Genomic DNA, 16,722 nt, shown 5'->3' with positions numbered 1-16,722 from the left:
TTTGGTTTAATTTAATTCCACACAGTGAAGACACTCTGACTTTACCATTTTGTAAAGGCATGGTGTTTGGTCTAGTGGTTAAGGTGCTGGGCTAGAAACCAGGAGACTGTGATTTCTAGTCCTGCTTTAGGCATGAAAGCCAGCTGGGTGACCTTGGGCCAGTCACTCTCTCTCTCAGCCCAACTCACCTCACAGGGTTGTTGTTGTGGGGAAAACAGGAGGAGGAAGGAGTATTAGGTATGTTTGCCGCCTTGGGTTATTTATAAAAATAATGAAGGTGGGATAAAAATAAATAAATAAATAATATTGGTGTTCTGGATTTTTCATGCCTCTGGTAAAAAGATTAACTAAAAGATGGTTTGTTTATAAACTGTACATGCTTTGCTGACTGTATGTATGTCACTGGCAACACCTCAAGCCATTTTGAGTAATTTGAGTCAGGCCTATGTTGCTATTTTCTCTTGGCCATTTCAAGGAATGTATTTCAGTTAATAGAATGTTGGGTTGACATTTAGTTGTGAATTGCTTGTGTTCATTGTCTAGATGTCCTTCCAATGTAAACACAGTATGCTATACTAAGTAGGAACTGTGTGTATTTAAGGTGGTAGTATTGCAGCATCATGGAGATGTTTTAATTCAAATCCTTTTTCCAAAATGAGTATTGTTCTATGCTGGAAACCACCCAGAGTCCCTCTGTTTGGAGGAGATGGGCGGTGACAAATTTGATAAATAAATAAAATAAATAAATATAAAACACCAGTAATTTTTTAATATCAGGATATATGTGTTGGTGCCTTAAAAAAACAGATGAAAGCAGTTAGTTTGAGGTTAATACCTATAGGTCATTTTCTTATTCAAATGTTGCACTAAGCAGCCCTGTTCTCCAGCTTTCTGCCAATACTGGTATTTGGGTTGAAGCATTCAGTCCATAACTCCCTACAGTATATTTTTCTCAGATCACTCACACATTGTTTCAGTTAATTTGCTAACCTTTCCTGCTATGTGACACCCCCAACAAAAATTACTTCAGGATGTCCACAGTGCTGCTGCAGTTTCCAACAGATTAAAATTATAATTGCAGGGAGAGCATCTTCCAGCTACTTAAAACCACATTGCAAATTCTTGGTTGTGTGGTTTGAAGGGGTGCAGTAAAATGCCAAGTTAGCATTTAAATGCCAAGTTGGCATCGTACAGTAAAAAGAAAACTCTGTACCTCAGCAGCTTCTGTATTAATTTAAATCTGTATGTAATTGGTATGAATCTTCAGCCTCTTCTCTATCAAAGAAACGATTATCCTTGTATTTCTATAATAGTTCCTGCTTGAAACGGAATATACATTGTTTATATATGTGATATGAAGTCATGGTGCAGACTAATCATTTGTAGACCAACTTGTATTAGAATCATAGAGTTGGAATAATATCTCCTGCTCAGTTATAGCTGAACTTGGCAAATTTTTATAAAACTATGAATTGATTGGGTAAAGCAGCCATTCCAAGCTTGGTAACCTCCAGATGTTGACTAGGAATTCTAAGAGTTAAGTCCTTGGAGGAAACCAATTTCAGGAAAGCTGTTGCAGGGTAACTTTGGGTCCATCCAGAGTTATGAAACACATGCGGAAAGGATGTTAATAAGAGAGAATGGAAAGGAAAGGTTGAATGTGGGGATTTTTTTGGCCATATGAACCTTTTAAAAAACCTACAACTGTTTGAACTCTTTGGGCTGGCAGATTCATCAAACAGGTCTCACCGGACAGTGTTCACACGAGCTATTGAGGCATGCGATCTCCACTGGCAGGACAGTCACTTACAGCACATTATTAACAGTGACCTGTACACCAACTACTGTTACCATGAAGAGGCTGAAAACTCGCTCTTTGATTCTCATGGGTGGCCCCTCTGGCATGGTAAGTGGCTTAGCAGGAAATACATGTCCCTGATTTCAGTGCTTTCTTTTTCTTTTTTTGTTGAAGAGAAAAGACAGAAACATCTGGAGAGAACAACAGAGCTTCTTTTCAGAAGGGTTGTTCAGTTGCTTTTTTCTGTAGATTCCTAAAACCATTTTAATGGTCTTTTGTGTTGGGGTTATTCTAGACACAGATATGCTTAACAGTGCCTTCCCTTTCTCTTTGTCAGAGCATGTGCCTACGGCTTGTGCAAGAGTAGACGCACTCAGATCTCACGGCTACCCAAGAGAAGCACTGCGGCTGGCAATCGCTATTGTTAATACTCTAAGGCGGCAGCAGCAGAAGCAGCAGGAAATGTTCCGGTTCCAGAAGAAAGGTAAATGTGGGCAGGAGGAAAGGCCAAAGGACACAGCATGATGAGAAAAAGTCTGGAATGAGACCAAGGATAAGCAAGGGCTGGTTGAAAGCATAGCCCTGGCAGGTTTGCAGGGACTGTCTGTAGCTGGGGGGGTAAGAGGCCATTCATTGCCAAATGCCTGATAGGAATAAGGCTGCTTCTCAACAGCAGAAAGAGCTTTTATTCCTACCCCTTTTCTTTCTCTTCTCTTCATCTTAAATTGAAGGTACAGAATGTTATAGGGAAAATATTCCTGAGACAAGCTAGCTATAATGACCTAGCTGTAAAATAGCAGAACCATCTTCTGAGCTCCTATTCAGGGATTTTTTATGCTGTTTTTATTTAGGTGGATAGCTAAGATTATTAATTTAACAATTTAAAAATGTGATCGTGGGAAGTGACTGAATCCATAAATCATATGGATCCTCACATGAGTTCTGGGAAAGTTGCCGGATGTAGGCTGAGCAAAAAATCTGGGCTTGTACCTGTATAATCTGTGAAACAGATACTGTGGTCAGTTTACTACTTAGTACATTGTAGTCTCAGTCCTCTAAACTAGAAAGTACTATGCTTTGAAAGCAGGTTTTAGCTTTTTACTGGCTTTGTTAGTACTTGCTCTTAAGTGAAATAATATACCAGTGTCCTTGGCTAGAAAGATAAAATCTCTGCCCTCTCCTGAAAGAATGTATGTGTAACTGTGAAGTTCATTCCCATGCTTCTATACTGATTACGGTTCAGATGTAGAGTCTTTCTCTTTTTGAGATAGTCTCAGTCAACACTGGGTGAGGTCCTGCCTAGTAGGTCCAAGAGGCAGGATCTAACCCAGTTTTGAATATCACCCCATCTGCTAGATCAGAAGTCTGCCAGGTAAGGATTCTTGTTTGTACGGTAAATGGAAATAAGGCTGTCCTTGAAAAGGCTAATAGTCCCTGAGTTTGAAGATGATGTGTATAATACTGTTAACACTGTACTGAGAAAGAATAGGGCTACGTATATTTATGTAGCCTATGCCACCACATCTCTTACAGCTTCCATCTGTACATTTCTACATGTCTGCAGAAGAAAGGTTAGGCAGATATCTACTGGCTGTTCCTGTGGGCCTATGCACTTTTGGCATGCCCCCCCCAATAATGTGGACAGCATGGGGTGGAATCACCTGGAAATTTAAGGCAGGGGGATGGGCCCAATCCACCCAGCCCTATTTGTGTATCATGCACCTTACACTCATGTATTAGGCTTCACCCCACAGCCAGGAATGAAACATTTGGGCAAATCACAAGAAATATAAGAACTACAGAGAAGTAAGATTTATTAGAGAAAGTAGGAAGCCATGGCCAAAGAATTTCACCAACTACCGTTAGGGTTTGAGGCAGGCTGACTTTTCTCCATCTGTCCTTTGTTTTTGTAACCATCCGGTTTTCTGTCATGTTGTTTTTCCCTGACTGAGAACTAATTCCCACATCATGTACAGATTAATGCCTGCATAGGTCTGGTCTGGTATGGACTCAACATAGGTCTGGTGCCCAAACTCTAGTATTCTGTTTAATAAGATTTTAGAAATCTGTTTGTGGATTTGTTCTTTTAAGATTTTGCTTCAAGACTTTAATGATAGAGCACCTGCTGCTCATTCAGACATTTGCTTGAATATCTGGAAAGCTGAAAGTGGGGAGAGTACTAGGCATGCACATTGTCTCTTTCTCTAGCCTCCACTCATTCAGGTGAGAGATCTGTACTCATGTTGACTTGACCAAGAGCCCAGCTTTATTCCAGTCCTGGCTCACGAAGAAAGCTGTGAACACAAGTACATCTGCCTCTCAGCCTTCCCACCTGAATGCATAGAGGTTAGAGAGAGATGAGGCTAGAGCTGTGTTCATGGGCCTCATTTTCTCTGCACTTTAAATGTCCTCCAGATTGCCATAAGCCTCATTCAAAAATTTTACAGGAGCTGCTTGACCTGAGTAACTTATCTGCAGGTTCCCCTGTTACTGTTCCACTTGCTACTGTTGCCTCCAGTTCTAGTTCCCTTCCTTTTAATGCAAAATGTATGTGCTGTAGCGAATTATTCTTTCTACTGATTAATGGAAGATATGATGCAAAGATGCCTCTGCAAAGGTGTAGAAATCACTTGGTCATATCTTGATGGAAAGGTTACTGAGAGAATTTCTACATTCCAGATGAAGGGAGAACAAAAGTAGAATTCAGTTTAGTATTTCTTGGGATCTTGAGTAGACATTCAACCCCCTGCAGATTGGTGAGGGCTCATTGCTGGCAATGAACTATCCCTAATGCACCTCTTCTATTTCATGTGACACACATTCTCTTGGAAGTTACCCTGTCAAATACTTGGTGTCTTGGTTTCAGTTCTAAAGGTTCTTAATTAAAATAGCAGCCATTTTTCTAAATGAGGAAACTAAAATAAGTATCTCTTCTGTGAATAACGGAAGTATGCTTCCTGTTTATAAACTCTGTAGAAATAGCCCTAAAGATAGTTTGGATAGCTTATTAACCCAAAAAAAATTAATAGACAGTAGAGTGAACAGTTTTGATTCCTAGGAAATGAGACATTGCTTTATCATTATTATTTCCAACTGGCCAATGTTCCTCTTCATTGCTGAAGTTGGAAAAACTAAGCAGAGCTATGCTTAATCAAGAGTTCAACTGCTGGCTTTGCTCTCATCCGTTGTGAACCTCTGATGGGTATTTTGGAGATCTGAATTCAGACTGTAGCTCATTTATGGCCACTCATTCCTAGCTTTAGTTTACTGATTTTGAAGAATCTAAATGATGAAGAAAAAGAAATACATGTGTTCTGCATTTTAAAATGCTGTAATCAGTATCAATACAATTAGTATCATATAATCAATCTGTGTGTTTGTTTTTTATGTAGAACTTCTTCACAAAGGTGTTACCTCTATAACAAATCTAGAAGGTTGGGTTGGGCATCCATTGGACCCAATTGGCACTCTTTTCAGTAGCCTTATGGAAGCCTGCAGGGTGGATGATGAAAGCTTCCATGTGTTCTCAGATTTCACAGGTAAAATCTGATATATGTATATGTGCATGCACAATTTATGAAAACATTTTGAAACATGTTTTATTTTGTTATTCCTTACATGTTAACTAAAGAAGTAGTTTGGGAACTATTAGCAGTCAGGTTTGAACTAAAACGTTTCATGATTAAAACATTCCTTGAAACAAATGCTTAAGGAAGGGAAATTTAGGAAAGATAAATTTGTTATGAGTAGTCAATTGTTGTTGTTTATTCGTTTAGTCGCTTCCGACTCTTCGTGACTTCATGGACCAGCCCACGCCAGAGCGTCCTGTCGGTCGTCAACACCCCCAGCTCCCTCAGGGACGATTCCATCACCTCTAGAATATCATCCATCCACCTTGCCCTTGGTCGGCCCCTCTTCCTTTTGCCTTCCACTCTCCCTAGCATCAGCATCTTCTCCAGGGTGTCCTGTCTTCTCATTATGTGGCCAAAGTATTTCAGTTTGGCCTTTAATATCATTCCCTCAAGTGAGCAGTCTGGCTTTATTTCCTGGAGGATGGACTGGTTTGATCTTCTTGCAGTCCAAGGCACTCTCAGAATTTTCCTCCAACACCACAGTTCAAAAGCATCTATCTTCCTTCGCTCAGCCTTCCTTATGGTCCAGCTCTCGCAGCCATATGTTACTACGGGGAACACCATTGCTTTAACTATGCGGACCTTTGTTGTCAGTGTGATGTCTCTGCTCTTAACTATTTTATCGAGATTTGTCATTGCTCTTCTTCCAAGGATTAAGCGTCTTCTGATTTCCTGACTGCAGTCAGCATCTGCAGTAATCTTCGCACCTAGGAATACAAAGTCTTTCACTGCTTCTACATTTTCTCCCTCTATTTGCCAGTTATCAATCAAGCTGGTTGCCATAATCTTGGTTTTTTTGAGGTTTAGCTGCAAACCAGCTTTTGCACTTCCTTCTTTCACCTTCATCATAAGGCTCCTCAGTTCCTCTTCGCTTTCAGCCATCAAAGTGGTATCATCTGCATATCTGAGATTGTTAATGTTTCTTCCAGAGATTTTAACTCCAGCCTTGGATTCCTCAAGGCCAGCTTGTCGCATGATGCATTCTGCGTACAAGTTGAATAGGTAGGGTGAGAGGATACAGCCCTGCCGTACTCCTTTCCCAATCTTAAACCAGTCTGTTGTTCCGTGGTCTGTTCTTACTGTTGCTACTTGGTCGTTATACAGATTCTTCAGGAGGCATACAAGATGACTTGGTATCCCCATACCACTAAGAACTTGCCACAATTTGTTATGGTCCACACAGTCAAAGGCTTTAGAATAGTCAATAAAACAGAAATAGATGTTTTTCTGAAACTCCCTGGCTTTTTCCATTATCCAGCGGATATTGGCAATTTGGTCTCTAGTTCCTCTGCCTTTTCTAAACCCAGCTTGTACATCTGGCAATTCTCGCTCCATGAACTGCTGAAGTCTACCTTGCAGGATCTTGAGCATTACCTTACTGGCATGTGAAATGAGTGCCACTGTTCGATAGTTTGAACATTCTTTAGTGTTTCCCTTTTTTGGTATGGGGATATAAGTTGATTTTTTCCAGTCTGATGGCCATTCTTGTGTTTTCCAAATTTGCTGGCATATAGCATGCATTACCTTGACAGCATCATCTTGCAAGATTTTGAACAGTTCAGCTGGGATGCCGTCGTCTCCTGTTGCCTTGTTATTAGCAATGCTTCTTAAGGCCCATTCAACCTCACTCTTCAGGATGTCTGGCTCTAGCTCACTGACCACACCGTCAAAGCTATCCCCGATATTGTTATCCTTCCTATACAGGTCTTCTGTATATTCTTGCCACCTTTTCTTGATCTATTCTTCTTCTGTTAGGTCCTTGCCATCTTTGTTTTTGATCATACCCATTTTTGCCTGGAATTTACCTCCGATGTTTCTAATTTTCTGGAAGAGGTCTCTTGTCCTTCCTATTCTATTGTCTTCTTCCACTTCCGCGCATTGCTTGTTTAAAAATAATTCCTTATCTCTTCTGGCTAACCTCTGGAATTTTGCATTTAATTGGGCATATCTCCCCCTATCACTGTTGCCTTTTGCTTTCCTTCTTTCTTGGGCTACTTCTAGTGTCTCAGCAGACAGCCATTTTGCCTTCTTGGTTTTCTCTTTCTTTGGGATGTATTTTGTTGCTGCCTCCTGAACAATGCTGCCAACTTCTGTCCAGAGTTCTTCCGGGACCCTATCTACTAAGTCCAGTCCCTTAAATCTATTCTTCACCTCCACTGCATATTCCTTAGGAATATTAGTGAGCTCATATCTAGCTGATCTGTGGGTCTTCCCTAATCTCTTTAGCCTGATCCTAAATTTTGCAAGAAGAAGTTTGTGATCTGAACTACAGTCAGCTCCAGGCCTTGTTTTTACCGACTGTATAGATGTCCGCCACCTTTGGCTGCAAAGGATGTAATCAATCTGATTTCGGTGTTGTCCATCTGGTGAAGTCCATGTATAAAGCCGTCTCTTAGGTTGTTGGAAGAGAGTGTTTGTTATGCAGAGTGAATTGTCTTGGCAAAATTCTATCAGCCTATGTCCTGCTTCATTTTGTTCTCCCAGGCCATACTTACCTGTAATTCGAGGTGTCATTTGACTGCCCACCTTAGCATTCCAGTCTCCTGTGATGAAAATAACATCTCTTTTAGGCGTGTTGTCCAGTAGGTGCTGCAGATCCTCATAGAACTGCTCTACTTCAGCTTCTTCAGCATTTGTGGTTGGGGCGTATATTTGGATCACTGTGATGTTAGATGGCTTGCCCTGAATTCGAATTGAGATCATTCTGTCATTTTTTGGGTTGTATCCAAGCACTGCTTTAGCCACTTTACTATTAATTATGAAGGCTACTCCATTTCTTCTGTGGTCCTCTTGTCCGCAGTAGTAGATCTGGTGGTCATTTGATGTGAAGTGGCCCATTCCAGTCCATTTCAGTTCACTGACGCCCAGAATGTCTATCTTTAATCTTGACATCTCACCAATAACCACATCCAATTTGCCCTGGCTCATAGATCTTACATTCCAGGTTCCAATGGTGTGTTGATCCTTAGAACATCGGATTCGCCGTTCACCACCAGCACCGTCGGCCGCTAGCCATCCTTTCGGCTTTGAGCTAGCTGCGTCATCACGTCTGGGGCTAGTTGAGCTCATCCTCTGTTCCTCCCCAGTAGCATTTTGACCATCTTCCGACCTGGGGGTCTCATCTTCCGATGGTATACCGACATATCTCTGGTTGTACTGATCCATTGAGTTTTCACGGCAAGAATACTGGGGTGGGTTGCCATTACCTTCCCCAGGGATCGCATTTAGTCTGACCTCTCTGTCATGACCTTCCCGTCTTGGGTGGCCCTTCACGGTTTAGCTCATGGCATCATTGAGGTGCTCAAGCTCCAGCACCACGACAAGGTAACGATCCTTTGCTGAAGATGAGTAGTCAATAGCTTATCTTATCTGAATGTATGAACCTGTCTTATATCAAGAGAGGTATTAGTTCACCCAAATGATGCCTTCCAAAGTGCTGGTACTCAGCCAGTGTGGCTGAAAAGATTTCAGGGAGTTATAGCTCCCAGCAAATCTGCAGAGTACCAGTATGAGGAAAAGTGTACTTAGCTAATCCTTTTTCAATTTAGGATGCCTGGGATTGAATCTGGGACCTTTTCTGAATTCCAAGCATGTGATCTTTACTACTCGATGTGATATTAAGAATATTAATACTGCATTGCATGTCCAACTGTTCATAGTATAAATAATTTAATTATAATTCTTAATACATTCCTGTAATTTAGCCAGTAAGATTATCCCGCATATTGCAGATGAGGGAGGGCAAAGGCTATGAAACAGAGACTTCCTTAAGGCCATCTAGTGAGTTCATGACAGAAGTAAGGATTTCCTAATTCATTTCTCAGTCTTTTGATGTTTTGTATTTCAGCTTTGAGTAGAAAGCATTTGAATCCTATTCAAATTGCTATTAATACACTTTACTTGCTGTTTTGATTGTTCCAAGATTTTCTGTTCTGGTTGGCTTATGGTAAGACAGATTCACATATCACACTAAGCCGTATTTTGTTTATCCATGGTTTATTGAATAAGCTATAATTGACTGGTTTAATGTTACATTATATGTCATAAGCCATGATTTACAAGCTACTTTGTCTGTATTCATAGAAAATGCTAAAGCAAAAGCAAATGTATGGCTTAGTGTGATGTACAAAGTAGGCCTAAAATGTAACTACTCCAGTTTTCACTGCTTTTGTAGGAAGCTTACAAATGATAAAGAATAGGCATAAATAAGGCATATAATTACAGACAAACTATTTTAAATGGCTTTATGGTTTTCATTTTGTAAACTTTCTTTTTAGAGAATATGGGCCCATACAAATCTCTGGAATACTATCACTTGCCGACCCACAAATTCTTAGAAGAAGGAGAATCTTACTTAACGCTAGCAGTGGAAGTGGCATTGATAGGATTGGGTCAGCAGAGGATAATGCCTGATGGCTTGTATGCGCAAGAGAAGGTTTGTCGAAATGAGGAACAGCTAATTTCCAAGCTACATGAAATAGAATTGGATGACACTCTGGTGAAGATTTTCCAAAAGCAAGCAGTCTTCCTATTAGAAGGTAGCTGATTTTTGATGATAACTCTCTTTCTTAACAGCTCCTAATAAAAATAGAAAGCTGCTTCCTAAGTAGCTTTCATAATCATCAAGCTCTTACGAATCTAATGACTGTTCAAAGATCTTCTAACTACTCCCAATCTACTCTACTTAAATATTGCATATATGAAGAGATGGTTATCTTTGACTCTGAATGATGGATATTAAAATAGGTTCTGTCTATTTTGTTGTAGCTATTTTAGGCTAGCATGTAAAATTTCAATCTCACATACTGTCATCACTACCACTTTCCAGTAAAACTTTGTAAAACACACACCGTTAAGCTTTCTCTAGTCAAGCATTTCTGTGACCACCTTATGTGGAGCTTCATCCAGAAGTGCCTGGAGTTTTTTGTAATGACTGAAAGTAACTTTTATTAGTGGAGTCTTTCTGGAAGCAAATATTACCTAACTAAGAAGGGCAGCTAGTGCTTGAAGCTTTTTGAGAGAAGATCTGAAATGCATCGTCATCTCTGGATAAGATAGCAAATACAGAAACTCAAGTACAGTTAAGCAAATATAGAGTGTGCATCTTTCTTACATTTCTAAAAAATGCATCTTCTGTAGACAGGTACAAGAATCAAAAGCCAAATGTTAAATTCCTTTGAGAAACCTGGAGCAGTAGTAAGGATGGACTTGTATCAATTTTTAGAGTCCACTGACCTAATGCTAATATTGCCTATATGTAGGGCAGAGCCTTGAGAACTGTATTCATTCTACTTAGGCCTGTTACTTGAGTAGTTTTATACCTGATGGATATAAAAAACAACGGTGCACTAAAATCACTAATGGAATTATGAACTTCAATTATGAACTCACCTCACAGAGTTGTTGTGGGGAAAATAGGAGGAGGAAGGAATATTAGGTATGTTCGCTGCCTTGAGTTATTTGTAAAAATAATAAAGGGATAGAAAATAAAAAAATAAAATAAAAATAAAAATAAAAACTTCAATGCATTAGATTTTAATCACACCTTTCAAGCTATCTGTCCTTTCTGGACATCTTCCATGCTTGCTTGTTTGTTTATTTACAAAATTGCTAGGCAGTTTACAATAGTGAAAAGATAGAAATGAGAAAAATGCAATGCATTGAATAAAATCAAGATAAAACCTGCCACATTGATACTAACTGCTGTTCAGTATTGAGGAACCTCCATTCCAAAGGCCCTGCAAAAGAGGTTAGTTTTAACCCCCTTGGAGGCCATTCTGACCTCAGGGGAGAGAGTATTCTAAAGTGAGGCAGTTGCTGCTGAAATGACCACCCTGCAGGCTGCTGCTTGCTTGATCTTTTGGAGGGTGGAAACCCAAAGCACCCCTCCTGGTGTGCAGGCAGATTCTACCTTGACCAGACTGTCCCAAAGGTAGTAAGAGCCCAAGCCATACAGGCTTTAGAGGTAATTATCAGCACCTTGAATTGGGCTGAGAAGCCTATTGCCAACCAATGCATAGATATTGTTCTACTGAACCAGTTACTATCATTCAGCAGGCAGGCAGCTGCCTTTTGTGCCAGCTATGGCTTCAGGGTCGTGTTCAAGTACTGCCCCACATAGATCAAATTGCAGTAGTCTAACTGCAAGACGATAGTGATGGGAGTCACTGTTTTCAGTGCTTCCTAGTGCAAGAGAATTGCATGTTGGCCTGGCCTTAATCTAAACACACTACTCGAGCAAGAGCCATGAGTCCAGAAAAACCCCCAGTTAATATTCCTGCTTTGTCAAGGGTAGCACAACTCCATCAAGACTGATGGAATGAACCTTCATGGATCCAGAAGGCCTCTTTCAACAGCAGCTCTGTCTTGCTGGGACTCTGCCTCCCCGTGGCTTCCTATTATTTCAGTTGCTAAGAGCAGAAGCAGCTAAATATGTGTTAAACTGAAGCTCCTTAATTTTGTTCAAATGCAAAACAATGTTTGTTAATTTATTTAAAGTAGTGGTTCTGGAGATACCATTGAGTAAAAAAAGAAGTATCCCCTTGTGAGTTTAAAAATTATTTTTCTGTTAGCATCAAAATGATAACAGTTTACTTTCATTAAGGATCTTTAAAGCACAAGCATTTATATTTTTCTGCCACAGTTTTTCAATATACCATGATCATCAGCTTCTTTGCATTTAAAAGTTAATACTTCTAGTTTTAGGTTCCTTTCAGAAGGCTCTTCAGGTACTTCAAAATCAGATGAATTGTGATGGAATTAATAGGTAAAAAGTGATAAAATCTTCCATGACATGTATTCCATGAAATCCAATTCTAAAGCTGATTTTCTCAATTTTCTTTTTAAAATAAGATTTATGGGAAACTAGCTGATACTGGTTCAGGCTAGCAGTTTAGGGAGCTCAATCTGCACTCACTAATAGCAGTACCCCAAGATTTAAAATACTCAGGATTTAAGATACCAGAGAGATGCTCTCCTGCATGTGGAACTTACGCTCTGTTACTGAGCTGCAATCAGAATTCTCTTCTGCTATAAATGTCATGTTCATTAAAAAAAAGTGTCGCAGGAGAAATTTAAGGGCAACCAAGCCTTATCAATATTGCAGTGGCGGATCATATGCCTAGTATCGTTTATATTCAGTTCTGGGAGTAGATCTTGAAAAGGTCTTCATTATACACACAAACCATGTAGAGTCATGGAGCAGCTACTTCCAAGGATATAGTTCCTTGGATAGGCTGACTTGCTGTGCCACATCTCAAGTGTTTTGTTGCTGTATTTGCACCTATTGTAAATTTGGGTGAGTGGTTAAGGATACAGGCATTTCTTACAATGACCTGCCCTAGCATGCACAACCACCCTAGGAAAAAATTCACATTTTAGATGATTACGCATATAGATTGGGAGATCTGCATTAGACTATCGCTTGCTTTCAAATACTTTCCTGAACTGTAAACTATATTCTACTAAAGTGCATTTTAAAATATGATTCAGAAAGCTACTACAAGCTTTAGTTCTTTGCTTCAATACAATATTTTCTACTTGGTTTTCTTATTCGTTTTTGAGAGGGCCCCTCGCACCAGAGAGTTTTTTTCTTTACAGTGCTTGTTTCCTTTCTGGCAAAGATTATTGCAGTATTTCTAGCATTTTAATACTTTTTGATTTTATGTTCAGTAGAATTATAGTGCTATTTATAAGATGATATGTTCTTTTTCCTCTCCTCCCCAACAGCTGGACCCTATAGTGGTCTGGGTGAAATCACCCATCGGGAGAGTGTTCCAATGCACACCTTTGCCAAGTATCTTTTCACCTCTCTCCTACCTCATGATGCTGAACTAGCATACAAAACTGCACTGAGAGCAATGCGGTAGGTATCTTTAAAGCTCATTTAAAAAGGAAGCCCATTCCAACTGACAGCATGGTTCCCCCCTCAATCCCCAAGGTCACCAGGGAGGCCTTGCCCCAAACATGTGGTCCTTCAGAGGTTAAAAACATGATGGAGGGGGGCAAGACCTTTTCTGTGGTGGCATCCTCTCATCAGGTAAGCCCCTTTGTCTTTTAGAAGACTGGCCCATAACTTGAACTTTTGGAAAGTCACCGCCAGAGTGAATCTGGTAGTACATATTATACATTCGATTTCTGTGTATATTTTAGTACAGCCCTCCCTGTCCTGTCACTCTCTAGATGTGCTGCTCTAGGGAATTCTGGGACTTGCAGTTCCAGCATGACTAGAGAGTATCGGAGTGAGGAGGACTGCTCGATCATGCTGCCTGGGATTTATGCAAGCTGCAGACTCAACACCTCTGGAAAGTATCAGCTTGAGGAAATAGAAGTTTGCATATGAAGTGTGCTTGAATATATTTGTGAGCCAACCAGGGAGTCTGGTAATGGGGTGTGATATTTGGGTGAATGAATGAGCAGCAAGAGCTGCAAGACTGTTTATGTGTGTGTAGCACACACCCTTTCTGACCCAAGCTTTTCACTTTAATTCCCCACCAGAAGATTCAGTCAATTCAGAGGTGGCTCTGAGTTTGGTTCATCTCTAAAGGATGCTTGATGTACTTCCTGAAGCCAATTCAGTGGGCCTGCTAGAACCACTGAAATGGAGCAGAGCTTATAACACAGCTTAGAAGCTGGGACAGAAAAATAAAATTATCTTAGATAGCTTCAATGAGCATGCCAGAGAAACACAGGTTATGGATCTTACACGTTCAGCCCTCCCAAGCATAAAGAATCACACGCTTAGACACATTAGGTTAAGAAGTAAAAAGAAGCTTACTGACTTTATTCTTTGTTGTTCTGTAGCATCCATCTTGGTGGAAAATATTAAGTTCCTTTGTTCTTTTCTTTCTAAGAAAAGAAGTTTGCCCTAAACTCAGCCCTACAGCTGCCAAGAGGTGTGTGAAAGAAAGGGGCAGAATCCCTCATCAAGGCCCAAGCACATGGCCCTGATGAAGCGAGCAGCATCCATGCTGCCTCTCCCTGGGTGGAGAAGGGAGAAAGAGGAAGTGGGAGTGGCAACAAACAGCTTCCTCAGAGTTGTATTGTGGGGCAACTTAATTAATGTTAATGAGGCATGCTGGATTTGCCAAAACTTCCAACACTTCCTACCAAAGATCCTGTCTGACTCTTGAGAGGGTTACCTTTGTAGATTGACTCAAGTATACACTGTAATCCTGGGAACACCGAATTAACTTTCTTTAGAATATTCTCCCAAGCACTCAATTGTCCTTTGTAACTGGAAGTAAACCCTAGAACCGTAATCTGTTCTGCTGGGCTGTCTAATATGAAATCCTTTTCTGTCCTGTCATAGCTGCTTTTCCCTTTTGGGTTCAAGGCAATAACTTCTTGTGCTTGTGTATGAGCCAGTCCAGTTCTTATGTCTGCCTCATTGCCTGCCATCCTGGGACAACCAGGATAGAAAATTGGAAATAAATGAGGTGTGTCATGCTGTTAACACAGCTGATCAACCCCCCTCTTCCTTTCAGCACTTGGGAGTTCAGCCTGCCCCCAAGGGAATCCTGAATCTCAACTGAGCTTACTCATTCAGGTAGCTGTGGGCACAACCAGTTCAGTTTATCTATTGTGAAGGAAATCAGTCCTCTTGGAAAAGCAAGGGAGAAATGTGCTGTGCCCCCATGTGGCTCAACTGGTGCTTTCTAGGCTGTGAGTTGTGGTTTCCAACATAACTGGAAGGGCACTGAGTTGGGGAAGGTTGACTTTGGTGATGCTTTATAATTTGCTTCAAGAAATCATCCACTGGAGCCAAGAGTGTGCGCAAAAAAAAATCAAGACGGTAGCTGAAACGATGGGGTCAAAGCCCCATCTCTTTTTTCTACGTATCACAATGCATGTAAAACAGGGCTGTCACCACCATCCAACTTCCCTTTACTGGAGCTGAAGCTGTGGTAGGTACAGGTTTATAACAGAAATGAAGGAATTCAGAATGCATCCATGGAATGCTTAGGTCTGCATTCATGTCTGTTAGGGCTGAACCACACTTCAAACTCAGAAGGAGAAATGTGATTTGGAGTCTCCACAGGCATGCACAGACTACATGTTGGAAATGCCGTAAACCAAATCTTTTCCAGGGTAAAGTTGTAGCTGCGAAGGGCAGCCCCACAAACCAGGGGAAAGTAGCAGCTGCTTTAAGGTGTCTCTAGCAGGTGCTCTGGGGGTACAAAATAACATTTCTCGGTTGGAAACCAAAGTTCTGCATAACATAAGGTTTGTGGGTTTCGGGGGTGGAGGGGAGTGCAAACAAATATAAACCCATTGCCCCTTCCCCACATACCCAAAATGTGATTAGGCTAACCAGACTGTCACCCCTTATAAGCATTATGTAAATTACACAGATTAAACAAAAAATTATATTTCTTTATTTTTACCATATTTTATAATTTTACTTTTTTCCCCCCATAGAACAGCCTGTTTATACAAATTGGGAAGAAACCAGTTCTACGTAGGGCATTGGAGAGCTTTTATTCAGAAGCCTGAAGTTTTAATTAGTGTTGCCCACAAAGATTTTTCTGAGCATTACTTTACAGCCATATGAGCTGAGAACTTGCTTTTCTTAACGAACAAACAAAAAAGAAACACTGAGATTTTAAGAATCAGCATACAGCATCTAATACTACTCTGCATTCTTCTGGAGCCTGTTTGTAGCTCTGAAAATCTTTGAGGCAGCATAAATCTATCAAATTTAAGTTTTAGCGGCTAATGAAAAGAGACATGGAAATGTCATCTGATGAGAGTAGCGCAGACAGGCTGTGGCAAGCATTTTAAAGCACTGAAGCCATCCTGTCCTCTGGAAGGCTTTTCGTGGCTGGCTGCATATGTGCACGAATGCGCAGCTACTTGGCTTCATTGGCAGTCTCTGCAGGAAAGTTTGTGTGCGCACACATAAAATTAAAGCAGTTGCCTTAATGCCTTGAGGGGGGTGCTCCTCTAGCAGTCATTTACTTACTGACCCCCTCCCCCCAGAATGTTTTGCACAGTCCTAGTATATAGAATTGTCCAATTAACAGCTATAATCTTACGACCAGTTTTTTCTTCTGCATTGATATGATAAGACAAAATTACTATTCTCTCAAAACTAAAAAAAAAAAAAAAAGGAAAAGACAAAAGGGCAGTTGGCTAGATTCTTATGCAGTGCGATATTCTCGTGTCTACCAGCTTATATGGGAACTCCTTTTCAGATAAAGTCAGTTCTCAATTTTTCTGATTGTCAGGCATCTTACAAAGTGGTCGGTGGAATTTCTCCTCCCAAAGGAGACTTGCCTGGCTCCCACACTG

The 16,722-nt window shown here is 40.6% G+C and overlaps 1 protein-coding gene across 1 annotated transcript in view; it reads left to right on the top strand.

The window, feature by feature from the left end:
- ZSWIM6 (zinc finger SWIM-type containing 6) overlaps positions 1-16,722 on the top strand; it is a 107,370-nt gene that overhangs the window by 72,541 nt on the left and 18,107 nt on the right. Inside the window, exons 6-10 of the mRNA XM_063295617.1 lie at positions 1,730-1,906; positions 2,136-2,282; positions 5,191-5,337; positions 9,708-9,968; positions 13,159-13,294. Coding sequence (XP_063151687.1) covers positions 1,730-1,906; positions 2,136-2,282; positions 5,191-5,337; positions 9,708-9,968; positions 13,159-13,294 — 868 coding nt within the window. The remainder of the gene's footprint in view (positions 1-1,729; positions 1,907-2,135; positions 2,283-5,190; positions 5,338-9,707; positions 9,969-13,158; positions 13,295-16,722) is intronic.

This window comes from Candoia aspera, chromosome 2 (genome assembly GCF_035149785.1).
Source record: "Candoia aspera isolate rCanAsp1 chromosome 2, rCanAsp1.hap2, whole genome shotgun sequence".
NCBI lineage: Eukaryota > Metazoa > Chordata > Lepidosauria > Squamata > Boidae > Candoia > Candoia aspera.
This window is presented reverse-complemented; position numbering and strand designations above follow the sequence as displayed.